The 10,989-nt window shown below is 46.1% G+C and overlaps 1 protein-coding gene across 1 annotated transcript in view; it reads right to left on the bottom strand.

Moving 5' to 3' along the window:
• The window catches only part of ABHD2 (abhydrolase domain containing 2, acylglycerol lipase), an 89,863-nt gene that overhangs the window by 52,582 nt on the left and 26,292 nt on the right, over nucleotides 1-10,989 (bottom strand). Inside the window, exons 2-3 of the mRNA XM_019634153.1 lie at nucleotides 5,137-5,237; nucleotides 3,137-3,336 (exon numbers count right to left, since the gene is read on the bottom strand). Coding sequence (XP_019489698.1) covers nucleotides 3,137-3,330 — 194 coding nt within the window. The 5' untranslated portion in view covers nucleotides 3,331-3,336; nucleotides 5,137-5,237. The remainder of the gene's footprint in view (nucleotides 1-3,136; nucleotides 3,337-5,136; nucleotides 5,238-10,989) is intronic.

Genomic DNA, 10,989 nt, shown 5'->3' with positions numbered 1-10,989 from the left:
AAAAAAAATGAATCACTGGGTAAATATTGATCTGTTGCTAAGTGAAGAAAGAAACATATTATCCCAGAGTTTTTCCTCCAGACATTAAAAAATTCATTTCTAGTGCATCTTTACCTTAAAACAGATTTTAAAACTGACTTGAATGCTCAAAGGTGAGGGAGAAGTGGGGGAAATCCCTGCTCTTCTGTTTTCAATGTTCACCTTTCATCAACTTATTTTCTATTCCAGAACAGCAAGAGGAAATGTTCTCCACATAAGTCACAATAACCGGCTGCTTCCGGTCAGGGTTACTGAGTAATGCCATCAGCTTGTTGTAAATCAGTTAACTTATCTTTCTAGCCCAGACGATTGTGGGTGAAAGCTGCAGACAGGCTTCCTCTAGGAAAAAAAATCTTCAAAGTCCCAGGAGAAGAACTTTTACTCGTAACAGACATATTTCCTGCCCTCAGCTTTAAATAGATGAGAGGCTGTGACAGAAATGCAACACAGAGAACTAACATTGAGGATAGCGGCTTCCGACAGAGGGATTAAAATAGAAAGAGGGTCACTGGGATATTGGAAGGCCACTCTGGGGCCAGTCCTGCTAAAGATTCTCATCGTAGACTGGCCCCTTACTGCCCCCTGCCTCACTTCTGTCACCTGCACCTTCAAAAAAGTCTGTCCACCTCTCCATTGATAAGGAGGGAACCAAGTCTGGAGTCACAAACTTTGGGTTCAGTTTCCTTCTCTGCTACTCCCAGTTTCCCCATCCTTAAAATGAGAGGGAAAATGAATCCAACCTCAAAGTGGCTAAGAGGATTACAAGGCATAATGCCTATGAGATACCCCCAAAAAACATACAATGCAGTCATGTGGACAAAAGAGCCAAGTGAAAACATCTTGATGATATGCTACATGAATGAAGGATATAGGTATTCCTAAAATTAGCATCTAAATGAATAACAAGAGGTTAAACGATGGAGGGGAAAAAGTGCATCCTGCCCTTCAATCATTTGTCATGTTCAAGTCAGAGAGCTTGGGTGTTTGGAATTGAGCTTCAGAAGTAACATTCCAACATGCTCTGAGAGGGCTGGTCCTGTCATCTAAAGGACAGGTCTCGGAAGGAAACAGTTTCTGGGGAACTTGTCCCCTCATAGCAACCTTCACACCATACCTAAGTAACCGAGGCTGGCCTCCGCACCTCTCTCGTTTGGATTTCACCAGGAGGGTGCATGGCAACTGGTTAATGACAGGGGTAGTGAATGCTGGGAGAGGTGGACATAGCAATGAGGTCCACGGAGACTGTGACCAGGGACACACTTCCATGGGGAGGCGGGGGGCGGAGGGGAGGGGATAAGTGCGTCTTATTAGAGGTCAAACACTGCTGGGCTAGTACCTTAGGCTCGTGAAGAAAGCGTGCCAGGGAGGGAAAAAAAGCAAAGAGAAACCATCGGACTTAATGTCCCTGGGTGACTTTTTAAAGGAAAACAGGAAGACAGGTAAAAAAGTGCCACAATCAGCTCTTCTTTTTCACTTTGGACGATTAGTATGGACTCAAACCTTACGTGACGTTTTTCTGGAGCCTGGACAAAGCAGCTTTGCCGTGGCTTCCTCTAATCACTCAGGAACCAGTGCTGGGTACAAATTTATACTCATCTGCATATAAACTTACAGGGTTTTTAATATCTTGGGTTTTCAAAAGCTCTTTAAAAATGAGATGGCCCAGGAACTGCATCTAGCTGGGTCCCACGCAATCTGAGAGTGTTACTTCAGTCCAGATTAGTAAATTATCTAAATTAAGTATTGAAGAAACATGCTGGACAATTTGAAAAGCATACAGATTCTGTGTACTCTCTTACAGAGGAGGTTTTTCATTGAAAACACTGCTTGCCTAACACCTGATATGGGGCCACTGTGATAGTCCCCTCAGCAGTGGCAGTTCCAAATTCAATATGACGACATTATATTGTACATGGCGCTCCACGAGAACTGGGCAACACAACTGAGTTATACATCTCTGTTACTTGATTGCAACCTTTGGTAACATTTGGCATCACTGTTGCAACGACAAGGAAACAGTACACAATAGCCAAAGCCCACGGGGCAGCTCCTCTGGCTAACAGCATGTGAACATGAACTAGACAATCAAACGAGGAAGCAAAGCCCAAACTCTCAGATGTGTCTGTCGCCCACTTGTCTGCTCTTAGAAGAGAGTCATTCACCCAGTGTCACCGACCCTCCCAGTAGAGGTGGTGTGGGGTTATATATCAGGATGCAGGGGAAAGCTTCTGCTGTGATCCACTTAGCATTAGAAACTCCGCAGAGCGTGGGTCACGCGCTGAGGGGACACAGTGTGAATACGACAGCTCTCCAAGCAGCTTCCGTCTGATAAGGCCCACCTGGCAGCATGGACTATGCCTGAAGAGGCACAAACAGAGTGAAGCAGCCATGGAGAGAAAGGAGGAAGGAATTCAGACCCAGGAGAACACGAAATGCTTCCTGCGTGAGGCTTGGCCTGAGCCCTGAAGAAAGATGCGGTTATTCACAAGACATGAACAGGGAAACGTGACCAGGCTTCGCTCGAAAACAGTCTGCGTGGCATAAAATGCACCATTTACAACTACGGTTTCCTTTCGCAGAAGCAGGGCTCACCCCTGCCACCTCCAAGTTACAGACCTGGGCTCACGCAGGGACACCCAGTTCACTCGGAATGGAGGCATTCCCTTTAAGTGGGTGCCCTTAGCTAATATCAGTCCAGTCTTCAACAAGACAGACGGACAGTACCCAACTCATAAATCTGTGCTTTTTTGTTTTTCAGTTATTTGGGGCCAGGACTGTTTTTCTCCACTCTCGACCTGACACCAGTGCATTTGATAAAGGGTTAGAATGCTGTCTACATTTTCATCCTCTACCTAACGTGACTACCGTTTTCTGCAAAGCCCTTGTCATGGATGACCACTCCAGACAACCAAGATCTGGTTCTGTCGCCTGCCCCTCCAGTATTCACACTTCTGTGGAGACTGTGGCTATTTTCACAGGCGTGCCACTATTTCACATGGAGGCCTGGAGGACGTAATGTGAGAAGGTTTCTCTTTGAACACCGCACAAGCCAAACAGCTCAGCAGGCGGGCATACAGCAGGCATGAGGTCTACTCACTCTTTGGTCAGGAGAGGACAGGACTTGAGCAGAAAACGCGAGAGTCCGGAGTCCTGGAAGTAGAGGTCAGGGGGGGCTGTGGGGCTCTTCAGATTCAAACACCGGACGATCACGTACAGCACGGCAGCCACTGCGGCCAGCTTCACCCCGTCAAACACGGCCGGGAGCTCAGGGGTCTCCAGCATGGCATTCATCTTGATCTAGGGAGTAGAGGCACAGTGAGTTGGAGTGGAGCCCACACACTAGGTGACAAAGCCCGTAATGACAGATTATGATCCAGATGTGTCCACAGGGCTCACCAGGTAGATTGCCATCAGTGACTTACAGCCACCAGAGAACTGGCAACAGTCCAAATCACAAACTGTCCTGAGCACTGATAGGCTGGGTGGGGTAGCTCTGTTTCATGTAAATGGAAAGAACACTTCTAAGATAAACAAATTGGAAAATGCTGAGTATGGAGTCCTTTGGAGAGTGTGAGAAAGAAGTCCAGTCAGAGAGGGAGGAATCAACTCTGATATCTGTTAACAGGCAGCCTCCAATCCCTCTGCAGACTTAACCTGCCCCTGGGGCACCAGGTGTGTGTGAAGTAACAGAGATTGGGCTGGGACTGCTCTGTCTGCTGGTCCCACCCCTCTATTTTTAGAACAGAATGAGATAAAACCACCTGGGCCTGACTCGACCACCTGCTCCTAGGAGGGCCCTGGAGTAAAGTTCAGACCCAGCCCAGGTTGCAGGGGTCCTTTTTCCTGGAGGTTTCGGGCAGTATGAAACTGAGCTCAGCCAATTTTTTCCTCCACTAATCCAAAATTAGGCTAAAAGTGGACCAAATTTAATTGCTAAAATTAAAAATCAGTGTATGGAAAATGTGTGTGCATGCTTTTCCCAAGCACTCCAAATATTTTATCTTTTGAAGTAGCTTTACCTTATATATGAGACACAGATGCACGCAACCCTCCAAACACATACAACCAAACAACAACCAAAACCCAGTCTTTTCCTCGCTGCTCAGCAGGAAAACAGAACATTAGCTGTCACCTTAAAAATCAGGGAAACCACAAGCTAACAAAAAAGGAGAAAGTGGGAACATAGCCAAGGTAGCTATGGCAACAGCTTCCCCTGGAATGGCTTCAAGTAGCCTCGGCTAAAAACAGTCAGCACGAGAACTCTGGTGGCCAACGACAGGGCAGACAGAACAGGCAGGACCAAACAATCTCCCCAAAACATGTTTGGGGCATAACAGAATGAACTCTCTCGAGGCCCACGGCAAGGCCAGAGGGGACAGAAACCTTTTTCTCAAGTCAAGGTGACCGGCAAATACAGGATGTAAACACACTGCTGAAGATCTCCGGCAGGGGCTCTCGGCTCAGTGAGGAAGGCAACTAAAGATCACAGCTCTTTAGCTCGCCTTCCAACACCAGGGCAAGAAAAGAATGTTTAAAAATGCATCCGACACAATTTCGAGTCCAGGCTAGACCTCCGAATATACTTTCAACTGCATCCACCTTTAAGAGCTGACAGTTTCCTTAAAACTCAACTTCTGGGGACATGTCACCTCATTCCTGGGGCTATGCCACCCCCCTCTCAAAAGACTGGCTATTTATAAACCCCTAAAACAAGACTGCACTCGAAGATGTCCTATGGGTTCAACTTGCGCCCCCCCCCCTTTCAGAGCACTGTCACCTGTGCAGGTCAAGCCAGCGAGAAACAAACATCCAAAACAACGCAGCTCATTAATACGGGTTTTTAAGTCTAGTGAGGGAAGTGCCAAAAACAAGATCCAGCAGGAACTCCAACATTTCTCTGACATGGAACCGAAACAGATGCTCTTTCTTGCCCTCTTTGTCGGAAGGAGAACAGAGGATCACAGCAGGTGGCTGGCTGTACCAGTTTCCTCGTTGGTGTAGACTTAATGAATTAAAAAAAAAAGTCCTCCCCTCCCCACTGAGGAACATAAGGGCAGGGGGAAGAGGAGTCAAAATAAGAGCCAGGGCAATACATACTTATGTCCCTTGTTCCTCTCTGCTGCGAATATTAAGTGTCCTTGAAGAGTTGTACAGCTGGGCCGGTCAGGTCAGATCTCGTATTCAAATTCACCTAAAAGCTGAAAAGATTGGATGGTGATGAGAAAGAAGCAATTTAAATGAAATAAATACAAGCACAGTCTGCACCTCTCCGCATTTCAAGTCTTTAGGGAAAACACGAGTCTCTGTAGCCAACGTGTGTGCCACACTCCTGGCCGTTCGAACAGACCTGCTGGGGGAGCCTTTGTCAATCCACAGACTGATGGGCTCTCTCCGGTTTCCGGGAGGAGTTATCTGCTGCGCTCAGAACTCGGGCCAAAGCAAACTCACCCTGCTTTTACCCTTCATCTGGTAACATGATCTGCAGAAGCGCCTGACAGGTACCGTTTCTATGTGACCAATGACACAACTGAACGAGGCTTTAGGTCAGGATCGCAGTTGGTTTACTCATTCTTTCTCTTCCAATGTACAGCAATGACGGAAAAAAAATGCATGCTGAGAAAAGTAAAAGGGCATAGACGGACTGAAAATCATGGTACCAGAAACAGAACAGAACTGAAAGTACTGGGCGGGGGAGCCGCATGGCCTGCTGGGTCTGGGTCCAGGCTGGGGGCAGGAGGCTGGCTGCGGAGCGGCACCAAGCGCTAAAAGTGCTCCCTGGGACACAGGGGGCCAGAGCAGGGCCCACTGTGCGAAAGATCTACGGTTCCAAAGCAGCAGAGAAAACAGAAAAGAGAACGGTGTTTACATAACACGACCTACGTGCCAAGCTCAGCTGTTCACACAAGCGTTTAATTCTTACCACACCCTATTAAGTAGGTACTATTATTATCTCCTTTTACACATGAGGAAACTGAGGCACAGAAAACTTGAGTAAGTTGACAAGGTCACACAGCTAGCAGGTAGAGAAGCTAGGGTTCACATCTGGCTCCAGACACCCTCGTCTTAGCCACCACTCTGTGCTACTTGAAAGCAGGACGAGTAGAAAGAGAGAAGCAAGTGAGAAAAAAAACGGGTGGTACAGAAAACACAGATGAGACACCACCAGAGGTTTGCCCAGAGTCACACAGCTGTGAAATAGTCAAGCCGGGGTTCCAGCCCAATTTTCTCTGATTCCACCACCCCAAAATGATTTAAACAGAAAATGAAAGCCAGTTGAAGGGGAGATTTCAGGGTAGTCTTGTTCAACTGCAAGTTTTTGTTATTTCTTTGTATTCTGTGACAAATTAGCCACAGAGAACTAAGTTTTGTTGAGGTGGGGCCAAAGAGCAAAGTCTGTAGCCACATCACAGGCGCTTACTTAACCTCCCCAGGGCTTCACTGCCAACTGGAAAATGAGGGATGGACCCTAAACCAGCCCACGGAAGGCACTGCGTTTGGCGGGTATTTTTAACAACTGAATGTATTGGCTGCCAAGTCAAAACCCCCAGGGCATTTCAGATAACAATCTAGATTTCTGGTTTGTCCTGAAAAAAAACAAAATCAGAAGATATGGCACCACGCAACCAGCATTCTCCAATGGCAATGATGCATGGAGCTGAGTGGCGGTGGCCCCCTTTAAATGGGCATGCTCTCTCTTTGCCACAGTCCCCACCACTCCCTATCATGGTCCTCAACACTGACTTCTGACCTACCTACTCATTGATGGTCTCTGAATGGTTCCTGCAGGCATCTGAATATGCAACCCTTGGAAAAATCTAAGGTCCCTTCTAATGCTGGATAAGTCTGTACCAACTGAATATTCATAAAACACTATCAATATGTGTATAAATGACAAATTCATAGGAAAGGATTGTGGAAAGACAGAGTGACAAATAACAACATGTAGTACATTCTGCTTATTATTAGTATTATTATTGTTATTATTTTTAATTGGGGAATTGGGGAAGGGGAACAGACAAGTTGCTGTCCTTTTCGTTCTTCAGTCTAGTTGTGGAGGACATCGCTTCACTGGCCTATGTTGGTATTTTGATCATTGCGCTCTTCATGGCTGAGGCAGTCGGTCACCGGCCATTGGACAGCAGCTCACGGCAGCTCACACCCACTGCCGGCCAGCCCCACTGCAGCCTACACCGTCGCTGGCGACTCACGGCAGCCCTGCTCGAGGTCGAGCTGTTGTTCACCATCTTAGCTGTAGAGGGCGCAGCGTCACTGGCCCTCATGTGGGATCCAAACCAGGGCCCTGCTGCTCAGAGCTCACGTCCCAAGCCAACTCCTAACCAACTGGGCCACTCGGCCAGCCCCACATTGTGCTTATTGATGTGTACCTCGATGTTTACGCCTTGATGTCAACGACCCACTATTTGAGATTGCTTCAACAAAACACTGAAGAGATGGGTGTAAAGATTCAGAAACGTAGCAGTCTGCTGATTGTTTCCCCAAAAGAAGTCTCTCCTGCCTCATGACAGAAACCTGGAAATGTGCCTTGCTGGGAAAAAAAAACTACAGACCTCAGTCTCGCTTGCTGGTAGGTGAGTCCATGGGACCACACTGTGGCCATTTCTGGGGGGTTGGTCTCTTTGTGGGGAGAATCTCTAAAAGGCAGGGAGTTAATTCTTCTGCCCTTTTCCCTTCTTGTGTCTCCGGGATGCAGACCACATGGCTGCAACTCCAGCAGCCATCTTGGGCCATGAGGTGACCTTGGGGTCACTCTAGAGGCCACATTAAGAGGACAGCCAAGTAGAAAGACAGAAGCCTGGCGTCCCTGGTGATTGCATGGAGCCACCATATCAGACCTAGACCGCCTACCTCAGGGTTTCTTTTACGTGAGAGAATAAACCCTTGCATGTTTAAGCAACTATTATTTCTAGACTCTTTGAGTCTGCAATTTCTAATGGCACAGGAGGAAATGCTATATACCCATATCGTTATGGATGCTACAATGCTGGGTTAGTAGAGTACAGGCAATTTTTCTTTTTTTTTTTNTGAAATGACCAAAAGTGGCCATGTATGAGAGAGAGGGAGGGAGGGAGGGAGGGAGGGAGGGAGAGAGAGAGAGAGAGAGAGAGAGGACATCTGTTCCTGTAACTGGTTTCTAAATACAGACTACAGGCCACCGGGGCGAGCTGGGACCTCTGGCTCATCGTGTAAGCTAAAAAACCCGAATGTTAAGAGAGAACAGGCACATGAGTTACAACAAAACCGCTTAAAAAGAAAATACGCTTTCTGCTCTAAGGAAAAATAAACTCAATTTTAAAGTTCAGAGAAAACCAGTGAACACCCTTCAGAATGATATCCACGTGCTAAGTGTCTCTCTCTGATCCCAGTATCTTCCTGTTCCACAGACAGTGTTCGGGACTGGTCAGACTCCCCCCCACACACAGACGGCAGCACAGCCCTCTCTCCTCGTGTGTATCTCGAGCTGGTTCTGACATTATGTTTTATGTGGGCTTGGAGTTTATGAAGAGGCTCCAGGGTTCCACCTGACAAATGCCATCCATGGGAGAGCTCGTCCTGCAAAGAGCAAGGCTGGTGTCAGATACCTAACTAGGAGGACGCGTGGCAGCTCCTGGAGTCCAGTGGCTCCTGGAGTTCAGGCTGCGCACAGAACACACTACTCCCCTGTCCCTCCTTTCCTGTTGCTAAATTATGGATTTGGAAAAACTGCCTGTGCTGACCAAACAGGACGGGTGCTGACGCCCGGCACACAGACCACCTTTTTTTGCCCCTGTCTCCCCCACTCACCCCTCTCCCGTCTGGAGGACACGCACATATCTACGTCAACGGTCTGTTCTTCGCCCAACCCAGCACTACCTTTCGCCGTGTCTTGGCCAAAGACCACCTCAAAATCTATGCCAGAGCTGGGGCGGAGGGAAGAGGAGAGCTGAAGAATCGCATCGTATCTGCTACCATTCCTCGTGGGGGAAGCTGAAAGCTCCTGCATTACCGACATGGGGTGCCCTTCAAGAACACGTTTATTAAGAGATGACTATGAGAATTACAGTGCTGACATTCAACATGAATCAGCACATGTCTTGTCTTTCTTTAATGTGAAGAAAATAATTCACGAAATGGCAAGCAATGGCATTAAGAAAGACATGGGGGACCGGCTGAGTGGCTCAGTTGGTTAAGAGCTCGCTCAAAGGTTTAAGCTCTGAGCAACAGCGGTTCTAGTCCTGGCCCGAGCTGAGCTGCCGCTGAGCTGCCAACAGGTGGCAGGATGGCTCAGCTAAAAAAAAAAAAAAAAGACATGGGTTCTTAACATATTTAATTAAAAATATGCTTCGTTTACACACACACACACACACACAGTGCCAAAAAAATGTGTGCACATTTTTAAGAAAGGAAAGCAGTATTAAAATTGTAATAGTCAATATATACCAATAACAAAACATGAATACAAGTCACATTTGACTTCTGCAATTACAAGAAGTGCTCAAAGTGGTTACATCATCGTCCGGACACTTCTGATTATGGCGAACTACTGCTTGAGCAACGCTGACCAAAGTGTCCACTTGTATACATTTTTTGGCACCCCCCAGTATATATATCATTACTAATAACCCACACTCAGAGGATGACTCCACTCTTGTCCCCAGGGAGTTCACAATCGTGAGAGGGAGATAAGAAGAAAAATTTATAATGCTCTTTAGGAATTAAGAGACTGGAAGAAATGAATTTGCATTAGAAAACTTGGCATCACAAACATGTCAATTCTCCCTAAATTATCTATAAACTTAGTAGATACACAATAAATATAACAGAATGCTTATATTTGGATTTAAACAAGCATTATAAAGTTCATATGGAAAATGAAGCAGCTATAATAGCCAAGGAAATTATGAAAGAGTAGTGAGGGGGTAGTAGCGCCACCCTTGCAGTAAAATATATTATAAAGCTGCAAATGGTATATTCATGGTTATCAACAGACTGAAATATGACTAAGTATGTCCAGGAAATTTAGCATGAGAAAAAGGTGGCATTTCAATAAATGGGGTAAAGATGGGTTATCCAATAAAAGATGCTACGCAAAGGGTAGCGCCTAGAAAAATATGAAGCCATACTTCACATCAGGATAATTTCTAGAGGGGATCAATCATTTAATAGAAAATGAAACCATACATGTGCTAGAAGAAAGTTTAGAATTGTTTTCTTTTTAAAAATAACTCTACAATGAAAAAGACCTTTGTAAGGAAAACAGAAATCCCAGAAGCCACAAAAGAAACGATGGAAACATTTGACTACGCAAACACTTAAAAAAATTTCTGCATGGCAAAGTACCACCATGGGCAAAGTCGAAACACAAACGACAAACTGAGAACAAATATTTGCAACTCATAGCACAAAGGGCTAATTTCCCTAGTACATAAAGGGCTCTCTCAAATGAGTAGGGAAATGACCAGTGACCATCAGAAAAAACGGGCAGGGGCTACCAAAAAGCAAATAAAAATAGTTCTTAAATGTAAAAAAGATGCAGGGCCTCTTTCATAAGAGACATACAAATTAAAACCACAGTGAGGAAAAACTTCTTACCCACCAGATCAGCAAATATCAATCAACCAGTAGGAGAACCCTTTATGTTGGCAAGGTGGTGAGAAAACAGACATCACACAGTGCTTGTGGGGACAGCTTGTGGGTATTAGCTCACGAAGTTTCCCATGCACACTCCCTCTGACCCAGCAATTCCACTTCTGGTTTATCCTACACTGACACGTGGACATTTGGTACAAACACCAAATTATCTACTGAGCATTATGAAAGCAAAACATTAGAAAGAAATGAAGCCTCCATCTAGGAAACTGGCTTAACGAATAAGTGACGGTCCATTATGGAACACGAAGCAGCCGTGACATAAATGCAGGAAGCTCTTCCTATGCTCCCATGCAAGAATCA

This window comes from Hipposideros armiger, unplaced genomic scaffold (genome assembly GCF_001890085.2).
Source record: "Hipposideros armiger isolate ML-2016 unplaced genomic scaffold, ASM189008v1 scaffold_1517, whole genome shotgun sequence".
Classification (NCBI taxonomy): domain Eukaryota; kingdom Metazoa; phylum Chordata; class Mammalia; order Chiroptera; family Hipposideridae; genus Hipposideros; species Hipposideros armiger.
This window is presented reverse-complemented; position numbering and strand designations above follow the sequence as displayed.